This window comes from Fringilla coelebs (assembly GCF_963513975.1).
Source record: "Fringilla coelebs genome assembly, chromosome: 29".
Lineage (NCBI taxonomy): Eukaryota > Metazoa > Chordata > Aves > Passeriformes > Fringillidae > Fringilla > Fringilla coelebs.
The window spans coordinates 1411107-1423675 of NC_140055.1; the positions used below are offsets into that span (position 1 = coordinate 1411107).

Below are 12569 nucleotides of genomic sequence, written 5' to 3' on the forward strand. Positions count from 1 at the left end.
CAGCCAATCAGCCTAGGGTTAGGGCAGGTGCCAAGGAGAAAGCCCTCGAGGAGGCCAGGTTGTGGCAGTTTTGCAATGCCCCTGGGATGCCCTTTGCAGCTGCAGTGTGCCCGTAGCTCTGGGCCTTTTAGTTTGCAGAACCCTAACCCTAGGTGTAACCCTAACCCTAACCCTAGGCCGGGCAGCCAATCAGCCTAGGGTTAGGGCAGGTGCCAAGGAGAAAGCCCTCGAGGAGGCTAACTTGTGGCAGTTTTGCGATGCCCCTGGGATGCCCTTTGCAGCTGCAGTGTGCCCGTAGCTCTGGGCCTTTTAGTTTGCAGAACCCTTACCCTAGGTGTAACCCTAACCCTAACCCTAGGCCGGGCAGCCAATCAGCCTAGGGTTAGGGCAGGTGCCAAGGAGAAAGCCCTTGAGGAGGCCAGGTTGTGGCAGTTTTGCGATGCCCCTGGGATGCCCTTTGCAGCTGCAGTGTGCCCGTAGCTCTGGGCCTTTTAGTTTGCAGAACCCTAACCCTAGGCGTAACCCTAACCCTAACCCTAACCCTAGGCCGGGCAGCCAATCAGCCTAGGGTTAGGGCAGGTGCCAAGGAGAAAGCCCACGAGGAGGCCAGGTTGTGGCAGTTTTGCGATGCCCCTGGGATGCCCTTTGCAGCTGCAGTGTGCCCGTAGCTCTGGGCCTTTTAGTTTGCAGAACCCTAACCCTAGGCGTAACCCTAACCCTAACCCTAGGCCGGGCAGCCAATCAGCCTAGGGTTAGGGCAGGTGCCAAGGAGAAAGCCCTCGAGGAGGCCAGGTTGTGGCAGTTTTGCGATGCCCCTGGGATGCCCTTTGCAGCTGCAGTGTGCCCGTAGCTCTGGGCCTTTTAGTTTGCAGAACCCTAACCCTAGGTGTAACCCTAACCCTAACCCTAGGCCGGGCAGCCAATCAGCCTAGGGTTAGGGCAGGTGCCAAGGAGAAAGCCCTCGAGGAGGCCAGCTTGTGGCAGTTTTGCGATGCCCCTGGGATGCCCTTTGCAGCTGCAGTGTGCCCGTAGCTCTGGGCCTTTTAGTTTGCAGAACCCTAACCCTAGGTGTAACCCTAACCCTAACCCTAGGCCGGGCAGCCAATCAGCCTAGGGTTAGGGCAGGTGCCAAGGAGAAAGCCCTCGAGGAGGCCAGGTTGTGGCAGTTTTGCGATGCCCCTGGGATGCCCTTTGCAGCTGCAGTGTGCCCGTAGCTCTGGGCCTTTTAGTTTGCAGAACCCTAACCCTAGGCGTAACCCTAACCCTAACCCTAACCCTAGGCCGGGCAGCCAATCAGCCTAGGGTTAGGGCAGGTGCCAAGGAGAAAGCCCTCGAGGAGGCCAGGTTGTGGCAGTTTTGCGATGCCCCTGGGATGCCCTTTTCAGCTGCAGTGTGCCCGTAGCTCTGGGCCTTTTAGTTTGCAGAACCCTAACCCTAGGCGTAACCCTAACCCTAACCCTAACCCTAGGCCAGGCAGCCAATCAGCCTAGGGTTAGGGCAGGTGCCAAGGAGAAAGCCCTCGAGGAGGCCAGGTTGTGGCAGTTTTGCGATGCCCCTGGGATGCCCTTTGCAGCTGCAGTGTGCCCGTAGCTCTGGGCCTTTTAGTTTGCAGAACCCTAACCCTAGGCGTAACCCTAACCCTAACCCTAGGCCGGGCAGCCAATCAGCCTAGGGTTAGGGCAGGTGCCAAGGAGAAAGCCCTCGAGGAGGCCAGGTTGTGGCAGTTTTGCGATGCCCCTGGGATGCCCTTTGCAGCTGCAGTGTGCCCGTAGCTCTGGGCCTTTTAGTTTGCAGAACCCTAACCCTAGGTGTAACCCTAACCCTAACCCTAGGCCGGGCAGCCAATCAGCCTAGGGTTAGGGCAGGTGCCAAGGAGAAAGCCCTCGAGGAGGCTAGGTTGTGGCAGTTTTGCGATGCCCCTGGGATGCCCTTTGCAGCTGCAGTGTGCCCGTAGCTCTGGGCCTTTTAGTTTGCAGAACCCTAACCCTAGGCGTAACCCTAACCCTAACCCTAGGCCGGGCAGCCAATCAGCCTAGGGTTAGGGCAGGTGCCAAGGAGAAAGCCCTCGAGGAGGCCAGGTTGTGGCAGTTTTGCGATGCCCCTGGGATGCCCTTTGCAGCTGCAGTGTGCCCGTAGCTCTGGGCCTTTTAGTTTGCAGAACCCTAACCCTAGGCGTAACCCTAACCCTAACCCTAGGCCGGGCAGCCAATCAGCCTAGGGTTAGGGCAGGTGCCAAGGAGAAAGCCCTCGAGGAGGCCAGGTTGTGGCAGTTTTGCGATGCCCCTGGGATGCCCTTTGCAGCTGCAGTGTGCCCGTAGCTCTGGGCCTTTTAGTTTGCAGAACCCTAACCCTAGGTGTAACCCTAACCCTAACCCTAGGCCGGGCAGCCAATCAGCCTAGGGTTAGGGCAGGTGCCAAGGAGAAAGCCCTCGAGGAGGCTAACTTGTGGCAGTTTTGCGATGCCCCTGGGATGCCCTTTGCAGCTGCAGTGTGCCCGTAGCTCTGGGCCTTTTAGTTTGCAGAACCCTAACCCTAGGCGTAACCCTAACCCTAACCCTAGGCCGGGCAGCCAATCAGGCTAGGGTTAGGGCAGGTGCCAAGGAGAAAGCCCTTGAGGAGGCCAGGTTGTGGCAGTTTTGCGATGCCCCTGGGATGCCCTTTGCAGCTGCAGTGTGCCCGTAGCTCTGGGCCTTTTAGTTTGCAGAACCCTAACCCTAGGTGTAACCCTAACCCTAACCCTAGGCCGGGCAGCCAATCAGCCTAGGGTTAGGGCAGGTGCCAAGGAGAAAGCCCTCGAGGAGGCCAGCTTGTGGCAGTTTTGCGATGCCCCTGGGATGCCCTTTGCAGCTGCAGTGTGCCCGTAGCTCTGGGCCTTTTAGTTTGCAGAACCCTAACCCTAGGTGTAACCCTAACCCTAACCCTAGGCCGGGCAGCCAATCAGCCTAGGGTTAGGGCAGGTGCCAAGGAGAAAGCCCTCGAGGAGGCCAGGTTGTGGCAGTTTTGCGATGCCCCTGGGATGCCCTTTTCAGCTGCAGTGTGCCCGTAGCTCTGGGCCTTTTAGTTTGCAGAACCCTAACCCTAGGCGTAACCCTAACCCTAACCCTAACCCTAGGCCAGGCAGCCAATCAGCCTAGGGTTAGGGCAGGTGCCAAGGAGAAAGCCCTCGAGGAGGCCAGGTTGTGGCAGTTTTGCGATGCCCCTGGGATGCCCTTTGCAGCTGCAGTGTGCCCGTAGCTCTGGGCCTTTTAGTTTGCAGAACCCTAACCCTAGGCGTAACCCTAACCCTAACCCTAGGCCGGGCAGCCAATCAGCCTAGGGTTAGGGCAGGTGCCAAGGAGAAAGCCCTCGAGGAGGCCAGGTTGTGGCAGTTTTGCGATGCCCCTGGGATGCCCTTTGCAGCTGCAGTGTGCCCGTAGCTCTGGGCCTTTTAGTTTGCAGAACCCTAACCCTAGGTGTAACCCTAACCCTAACCCTAGGCCGGGCAGCCAATCAGCCTAGGGTTAGGGCAGGTGCCAAGGAGAAAGCCCTCGAGGAGGCTAGGTTGTGGCAGTTTTGCGATGCCCCTGGGATGCCCTTTGCAGCTGCAGTGTGCCCGTAGCTCTGGGCCTTTTAGTTTGCAGAACCCTAACCCTAGGCGTAACCCTAACCCTAACCCTAGGCCGGGCAGCCAATCAGCCTAGGGTTAGGGCAGGTGCCAAGGAGAAAGCCCTCGAGGAGGCCAGGTTGTGGCAGTTTTGCGATGCCCCTGGGATGCCCTTTGCAGCTGCAGTGTGCCCGTAGCTCTGGGCCTTTTAGTTTGCAGAACCCTAACCCTAGGCGTAACCCTAACCCTAACCCTAACCCTAGGCCGGGCAGCCAATCAGCCTAGGGTTAGGGCAGGTGCCAAGGAGAAAGCCCTCGAGGAGGCCAGGTTGTGGCAGTTTTGCAATGCCCCTGGGATGCCCTTTGCAGCTGCAGTGTGCCCGTAGCTCTGGGCCTTTTAGTTTGCAGAACCCTAACCCTAGGTGTAACCCTAACCCTAACCCTAGGCCGGGCAGCCAATCAGCCTAGGGTTAGGGCAGGTGCCAAGGAGAAAGCCCTCGAGGAGGCTAACTTGTGGCAGTTTTGCGATGCCCCTGGGATGCCCTTTGCAGCTGCAGTGTGCCCGTAGCTCTGGGCCTTTTAGTTTGCAGAACCCTAACCCTAGGCGTAACCCTAACCCTAACCCTAACCCTAGGCCGGGCAGCCAATCAGCCTAGGGTTAGGGCAGGTGCCAAGGAGAAAGCCCTCGAGGAGGCCAGGTTGTGGCAGTTTTGCGATGCCCCTGGGATGCCCTTTGCAGCTGCAGTGTGCCCGTAGCTCTGGGCCTTTTAGTTTGCAGAACCCTAACCCTAGGTGTAACCCTAACCCTAACCCTAGGCCGGGCAGCCAATCAGCCTAGGGTTAGGGCAGGTGCCAAGGAGAAAGCCCTCAAGGAGGCCAGGTTGTGGCAGTTTTGCGATGCCCCTGGGATGCCCTTTGCAGCTGCAGTGTGCCCGTAGCTCTGGGCCTTTTAGTTTGCAGAACCCTTACCCTAGGTGTAACCCTAACCCTAACCCTAGGCCGGGCAGCCAATCAGCCTAGGGTTAGGGCAGGTGCCAAGGAGAAAGCCCTCGAGGAGGCCAGGTTGTGGCAGTTTTGCGATGCCCCTGGGATGCCCTTTGCAGCTGCAGTGTGCCCGTAGCTCTGGGCCTTTTAGTTTGCAGAACCCTAACCCTAGGCGTAACCCTAACCCTAACCCTAACCCTAGGCCGGGCAGCCAATCAGCCTAGGGTTAGGGCAGGTGCCAAGGAGAAAGCCCACGAGGAGGCCAGGTTGTGGCAGTTTTGCGATGCCCCTGGGATGCCCTTTGCAGCTGCAGTGTGCCCGTAGCTCTGGGCCTTTTAGTTTGCAGAACCCTAACCCTAGGCGTAACCCTAACCCTAACCCTAGGCCGGGCAGCCAATCAGGCTAGGGTTAGGGCAGGTGCCAAGGAGAAAGCCCTCGAGGAGGCCAGGTTGTGGCAGTTTTGCGATGCCCCTGGGATGCCCTTTGCAGCTGCAGTGTGCCCGTAGCTCTGGGCCTTTTAGTTTGCAGAACCCTAACCCTAGGTGTAACCCTAACCCTAACCCTAGGCCGGGCAGCCAATCAGCCTAGGGTTAGGGCAGGTGCCAAGGAGAAAGCCCTCGAGGAGGCCAGGTTGTGGCAGTTTTGCGATGCCCCTGGGATGCCCTTTGCAGCTGCAGTGTGCCCGTAGCTCTGGGCCTTTTAGTTTGCAGAACCCTAACCCTAGGTGTAACCCTAACCCTAACCCTAGGCCGGGCAGCCAATCAGCCTAGGGTTAGGGCAGGTGCCAAGGAGAAAGCCCTCGAGGAGGCCAGGTTGTGGCAGTTTTGCGATGCCCCTGGGATGCCCTTTGCAGCTGCAGTGTGCCCGTAGCTCTGGGCCTTTTAGTTTGCAGAACCCTAACCCTAGGCGTAACCCTAACCCTAACCCTAACCCTAACCCTAGGCCGGGCAGCCAATCAGCCTAGGGTTAGGGCAGGTGCCAAGGAGAAAGCCCTCGAGGAGGCCAGGTTGTGGCAGTTTTGCGATGCCCCTGGGATGCCCTTTTCAGCTGCAGGGTGCCCGTAGCTCTGGGCCTTTTAGTTTGCAGAACCCTAACCCTAGGCGTAACCCTAACCCTAACCCTAACCCTAGGCCAGGCAGCCAATCAGCCTAGGGTTAGGGCAGGTGCCAAGGAGAAAGCCCTCGAGGAGGCCAGGTTGTGGCAGTTTTGCGATGCCCCTGGGATGCCCTTTGCAGCTGCAGTGTGCCCGTAGCTCTGGGCCTTTTAGTTTGCAGAACCCTAACCCTAGGTGTAACCCTAACCCTAACCCTAGGCCGGGCAGCCAATCAGCCTAGGGTTAGGGCAGGTGCCAAGGAGAAAGCCCTCGAGGAGGCCAGGTTGTGGCAGTTTTGCGATGCCCCTGGGATGCCCTTTGCAGCTGCAGTGTGCCCGTAGCTCTGGGCCTTTTAGTTTGCAGAACCCTAACCCTAGGTGTAACCCTAACCCTAACCCTAGGCCGGGCAGCCAATCAGCCTAGGGTTAGGGCAGGTGCCAAGGAGAAAGCCCTCGAGGAGGCCAGCTTGTGGCAGTTTTGCGATGCCCCTGGGATGCCCTTTGCAGCTGCAGTGTGCCCGTAGCTCTGGGCCTTTTAGTTTGCAGAACCCTAACCCTAGGTGTAACCCTAACCCTAACCCTAGGCCGGGCAGCCAATCAGCCTAGGGTTAGGGCAGGTGCCAAGGAGAAAGCCCTCGAGGAGGCCAGGTTGTGGCAGTTTTGCGATGCCCCTGGGATGCCCTTTGCAGCTGCAGTGTGCCCGTAGCTCTGGGCCTTTTAGTTTGCAGAACCCTAACCCTAGGCGTAACCCTAACCCTAACCCTAACCCTAGGCCGGGCAGCCAATCAGCCTAGGGTTAGGGCAGGTGCCAAGGAGAAAGCCCTCGAGGAGGCCAGGTTGTGGCAGTTTTGCGATGCCCCTGGGATGCCCTTTTCAGCTGCAGTGTGCCCGTAGCTCTGGGCCTTTTAGTTTGCAGAACCCTAACCCTAGGCGTAACCCTAACCCTAACCCTAACCCTAGGCCGGGCAGCCAATCAGCCTAGGGTTAGGGCAGGTGCCAAGGAGAAAGCCCTCGAGGAGGCCAGGTTGTGGCAGTTTTGCGATGCCCCTGGGATGCCCTTTGCAGCTGCAGTGTGCCCGTAGCTCTGGGCCTTTTAGTTTGCAGAACCCTAACCCTAGGAGTAACCCTAACCCTAACCCTAGGCCGGGCAGCCAATCAGCCTAGGGTTAGGGCAGGTGCCAAGGAGAAAGCCCTCGAGGAGGCCAGGTTGTGGCAGTTTTGCGATGCCCCTGGGATGCCCTTTGCAGCTGCAGTGTGCCCGTAGCTCTGGGCCTTTTAGTTTGCAGAACCCTAACCCTAGGTGTAACCCTAACCCTAACCCTAGGCCGGGCAGCCAATCAGCCTAGGGTTAGGGCAGGTGCCAAGGAGAAAGCCCTCGAGGAGGCTAGGTTGTGGCAGTTTTGCGATGCCCCTGGGATGCCCTTTGCAGCTGCAGTGTGCCCGTAGCTCTGGGCCTTTTAGTTTGCAGAACCCTAACCCTAGGCGTAACCCTAACCCTAACCCTAGGCCGGGCAGCCAATCAGCCTAGGGTTAGGGCAGGTGCCAAGGAGAAAGCCCTCGAGGAGGCCAGGTTGTGGCAGTTTTGCGATGCCCCTGGGATGCCCTTTGCAGCTGCAGTGTGCCCGTAGCTCTGGGCCTTTTAGTTTGCAGAACCCTAACCCTAGGCGTAACCCTAACCCTAACCCTAACCCTAGGCCGGGCAGCCAATCAGCCTAGGGTTAGGGCAGGTGCCAAGGAGAAAGCCCTCGAGGAGGCCAGGTTGTGGCAGTTTTGCGATGCCCCTGGGATGCCCTTTGCAGCTGCAGTGTGCCCGTAGCTCTGGGCCTTTTAGTTTGCAGAACCCTAACCCTAGGCGTAACCCTAACCCTAACCCTAGGCCGGGCAGCCAATCAGCCTAGGGTTAGGGCAGGTGCCAAGGAGAAAGCCCTCGAGGAGGCCAGGTTGTGGCAGTTTTGCGATGCCCCTGGGATGCCCTTTGCAGCTGCAGTGTGCCCGTAGCTCTGGGCCTTTTAGTTTGCAGAACCCTAACCCTAGGTGTAACCCTAACCCTAACCCTAGGCCGGGCAGCCAATCAGCCTAGGGTTAGGGCAGGTGCCAAGGAGAAAGCCCTCAAGGAGGCCAGGTTGTGGCAGTTTTGCGATGCCCCTGGGATGCCCTTTGCAGCTGCAGTGTGCCCGTAGCTCTGGGCCTTTTAGTTTGCAGAACCCTTACCCTAGGTGTAACCCTAACCCTAACCCTAGGCCGGGCAGCCAATCAGCCTAGGGTTAGGGCAGGTGCCAAGGAGAAAGCCCTCGAGGAGGCCAGGTTGTGGCAGTTTTGCGATGCCCCTGGGATGCCCTTTGCAGCTGCAGTGTGCCCGTAGCTCTGGGCCTTTTAGTTTGCAGAACCCTAACCCTAGGCGTAACCCTAACCCTAACCCTAACCCTAGGCCGGGCAGCCAATCAGCCTAGGGTTAGGGCAGGTGCCAAGGAGAAAGCCCACGAGGAGGCCAGGTTGTGGCAGTTTTGCGATGCCCCTGGGATGCCCTTTGCAGCTGCAGTGTGCCCGTAGCTCTGGGCCTTTTAGTTTGCAGAACCCTAACCCTAGGCGTAACCCTAACCCTAACCCTAGGCCGGGCAGCCAATCAGGCTAGGGTTAGGGCAGGTGCCAAGGAGAAAGCCCTCGAGGAGGCCAGGTTGTGGCAGTTTTGCGATGCCCCTGGGATGCCCTTTGCAGCTGCAGTGTGCCCGTAGCTCTGGGCCTTTTAGTTTGCAGAACCCTAACCCTAGGCGTAACCCTAACCCTAACCCTAACCCTAGGCCAGGCAGCCAATCAGCCTAGGGTTAGGGCAGGTGCCAAGGAGAAAGCCCTCGAGGAGGCCAGGTTGTGGCAGTTTTGCGATGCCCCTGGGATGCCCTTTGCAGCTGCAGTGTGCCCGTAGCTCTGGGCCTTTTAGTTTGCAGAACCCTAACCCTAGGTGTAACCCTAACCCTAACCCTAGGCCGGGCAGCCAATCAGCCTAGGGTTAGGGCAGGTGCCAAGGAGAAAGCCCTCGAGGAGGCCAGGTTGTGGCAGTTTTGCGATGCCCCTGGGATGCCCTTTGCAGCTGCAGTGTGCCCGTAGCTCTGGGCCTTTTAGTTTGCAGAACCCTAACCCTAGGCGTAACCCTAACCCTAACCCTAACCCTAGGCCGGGCAGCCAATCAGCCTAGGGTTAGGGCAGGTGCCAAGGAGAAAGCCCTCGAGGAGGCCAGGTTGTGGCAGTTTTGCGATGCCCCTGGGATGCCCTTTGCAGCTGCAGTGTGCCCGTAGCTCTGGGCCTTTTAGTTTGCAGAACCCTAACCCTAGGTGTAACCCTAACCCTAACCCTAGGCCGGGCAGCCAATCAGCCTAGGGTTAGGGCAGGTGCCAAGGAGAAAGCCCTCGAGGAGGCCAGGTTGTGGCAGTTTTGCGATGCCCCTGGGATGCCCTTTGCAGCTGCAGTGTGCCCGTAGCTCTGGGCCTTTTAGTTTGCAGAACCCTAACCCTAGGTGTAACCCTAACCCTAACCCTAGGCCGGGCAGCCAATCAGCCTAGGGTTAGGGCAGGTGCCAAGGAGAAAGCCCTCGAGGAGGCCAGGTTGTGGCAGTTTTGCGATGCCCCTGGGATGCCCTTTGCAGCTGCAGTGTGCCCGTAGCTCTGGGCCTTTTAGTTTGCAGAACCCTAACCCTAGGCGTAACCCTAACCCTAACCCTAACCCTAGGCTGGGCAGCCAATCAGCCTAGGGTTAGGGCAGGTGCCAAGGAGAAAGCCCTCGAGGAGGCCAGGTTGTGGCAGTTTTGCGATGCCCCTGGGATGCCCTTTGCAGCTGCAGTGTGCCCGTAGCTCTGGGCCTTTTAGTTTGCAGAACCCTAACCCTAGGCGTAACCCTAACCCTAACCCTAACCCTAACCCTAACCCTAGGCCGGGCAGCCAATCAGCCTAGGGTTAGGGCAGGTGCCAAGGAGAAAGCCCTCGAGGAGGCCAGGTTGTGGCAGTTTTGCGATGCCCCTGGGATGCCCTTTGCAGCTGCAGTGTGCCCGTAGCTCTGGGCCTTTTAGTTTGCAGTACCCTAACCCTAGGCTTAACCCTAACCCTAACCCTAACCCTAACCCTAACCCTAGGCCGGGCAGCCAATCAGCCTAGGGTTAGGGCAGGTGCCAAGGAGAAAGCCCTCGAGGAGGCCAGGTTGTGGCAGTTTTGCGATGCCCCTGGGATGCCCTTTGCAGCTGCAGTGTGCCCGTAGCTCTGGGCCTTTTAGTTTGCAGAACCCTAACCCTAGGTGTAACCCTAACCCTAACCCTAGGCCGGGCAGCCAATCAGCCTAGGGTTAGGGCAGGTGCCAAGGAGAAAGCCCTCGAGGAGGCCAGGTTGTGGCAGTTTTGCGATGCCCCTGGGATGCCCTTTGCAGCTGCAGTGTGCCCGGAGCTCTGGGCCTTTTAGTTTGCAGAACCCTAACCCTAACCCTAACCCTAGGCCGGGCAGCCAATCAGCCTAGGGTTAGGGCAGGTGCCAAGGAGAAAGATACAGGCAATTTAATAAAGCAAACACAAAGGATGCACATGGAAGTAAAGAAAACAAAGCATTTATTCTCTACTTCCCATCAGCTGGCAATGTCCAGCCACTTTCCAGGAAGCAGGGCTTCAATACACAGAGCAGTTGTTCTGCAAGAGAAAGGTCATAATAGTGAATGACATAGGGGCAGGCAGCAATCAGCATCTCTCAGACTCAGAAGATGCCCTGATGCTTAAAACTTAATAGCCTAAGTCTTAAACTTGAATCAGCACTTCATTTTAGGATATGAACTATGAAAGCCTAAATTAAAATCAGCAAGCATATCCAATATTTTTTCCCATCTCTGCCTACTATTTAAGTGTTTTACATGATTTCTGCAAGTTGTTCTCCTGAAGATAGGAAAAGACTGAAATGTGAGACAAGCATGGGAGGCACAGGCTGTGGTAATAAAAAGCATTTCTTCACTGATTTTACAGGCTGTTGTAAAGTCCCCGTGTGATTGTATTTACTCACTCCGAAGTCACGTTTTTGTCTAGCATTGAGCAGGAGCGGCCAGAAATACACCCTACACTAAGCTCTTGTTCCTGCCTCCGCTGGATGCAGAAGCAGTGACTGACCAGCAGCCAGAAATTCAAACTCCTAGTGATGTCAAAGTGGGTCTAGATTGAGTTACCGAGGTAAACAGCAGAGAGTAGAAATCCCAATAAACTGGAATTATACCTCCAAATCCTAGTTTGAAGCTTAAATTTTTGCTGTTTTGGGTTAGAACAGGGGCTGGGCGGGTTCACTATTGGTTACTTGCCGGAGTTGAACACTGGCAGGGCAGCCAATCAGCCTAGGGTTAGGGCAAGGTCCAAGGAGGGTTAGGCCTAGGGTTAGGGTTCTGCAAACTAAAAGGCCCAGAGCTCCGGGCACACTGCAGCTGCAAAGGGCATCCCAGGGGCATCGCAAAACTGCCACAACCTGGCCTCCTCGAGGGCTTTCTCCTTGGCACCTGCCCTAACCCCCGTTGGCAGAAACGATCCCGGCGTGCGGCCCCACCGACTTAATCGAGAAGATCAACTGTGCCTCGTCCCACTGGGATGAGTACAAGAGGTGGGGTCGGGGGATCGGGGCTGGGAATTAACGGGGATCGGGGCTGGGAATTAACAGGGATCGGGGCTGGGAATTAACGGGATCGGGGCTGGGAATTCCCGGGATCGGGGCCGGGAGTGATTGGGGCTGGGAATTCCCGGGGGATCAGGGCTGGGAATTAACGGGATCGGGACTGGGAATTAACGGGAGATCGGGGCTGGGAATTCCCGGAGATCGGGGCTGGGATTAACGGGATCGGGGCTGGGAATTAACGGGGGATCGGGGCTGGGATTTAACGGGATCGGGGCTGGGAATTAATGGGGGATCGGGGCTGGGAATTCCCGGGGATCGGAGCTGGGAATTCCCGGGATCGGGGCTGGGATTAACGGGATCGGGGCTGGGAATTCCCGGGGATCGGAGCTGGGAATTCCTGGGATCGGGGCTGGGAATTGACAGGGAATCGGGGCTGGGAATTGACAGGGAATCGGGGCTGGGATTAACGGGATCGGGGCTGGGATTAACGGGATCGGGGCTGGGATTAACGGGATCGGGGCTGGGAATTAACGGGGGATCGGAGCTGGGAATTCCCGGGGGATCGGGGCTGGGAATTCCCGGGGGATCGGGGCTGGGAATTCCCGGGATCGGGGCCGGGAGTGATCGGGGCTGGGAATTAACGGGATCGGGGCTGGGAATTAACGGGGGATCGGGGCTGGGATTAACGGGGATCGGGGCTGGGAATTAACGGGGATCGGGGCTGGGAATTAACAGGGATCGGGGCTGGGAATTAACGGGGATCGGGGCTGGGAATCCCTGTGGGATTGAGCTGGGAATTCCCGGGATCGGGGCTGGGAATTAACGGGGGACCGGGGCTGGGAATTCCCAGGCGACGGGGCGTTCCCTCGGGCTGTGCTCGGCGGAATTCCCGGGGGACGGGGTCGGGGCCGGGACTTCCCGGGACACGGGGCGTTCCTCACAGCCCCGGGCCGTGCCCCGCAGCTGCCGCTCGGCCGCGCTGGAGGCTCAGCGCTTCTGGCGCTTCGTGGGCTCCGCTCTGGGCGTGGCGGCGGCGGCGGCGGCGCTGGTGGTGCTGCGGCAGCGCGTGCTGGACCGGCGGGCGCTGGAGAAGGTCCGTAAACAGATCGAGTCCATTTAGCCCGAGGCTCCCGAGGGCTTGGAGCCGGGAATTCCCGCTCGCCCGCAGCGCTGGGAGGAGAGGCAGCCCCTGCCTTGCTCTCCGGACCTGGAGTCCTGCTGGGATCTGCCTTGGGAGGGCATCCAGGGCATCCCCCGGAGCGGGATGTGGAATAAATCCCCGGGTTCGTCCCT

General features: G+C 58.4%; 1 protein-coding gene across 2 annotated transcripts in view; it reads left to right on the forward strand.

The window, feature by feature from the left end:
* Positions 1-12534, forward strand: part of JTB (jumping translocation breakpoint) — a 53408-nt gene extending 40874 nt beyond the window's left edge. The window contains exons 5-6 of one of the 2 annotated variants that reach the window (XM_084223086.1): positions 11110-11264; positions 12240-12374. In XM_084223086.1, the coding sequence (XP_084079212.1) occupies positions 11110-11218 (109 nt within the window). In that variant the 3' untranslated portion in view covers positions 11219-11264; positions 12240-12374. Of the gene's footprint in view, positions 1-11109; positions 11265-12239 lie in introns of both variants that reach the window. The other variant, XM_084223085.1, reaches the window with a different exon arrangement.
* Positions 12535-12569: the final 35 nt, after the last annotated feature.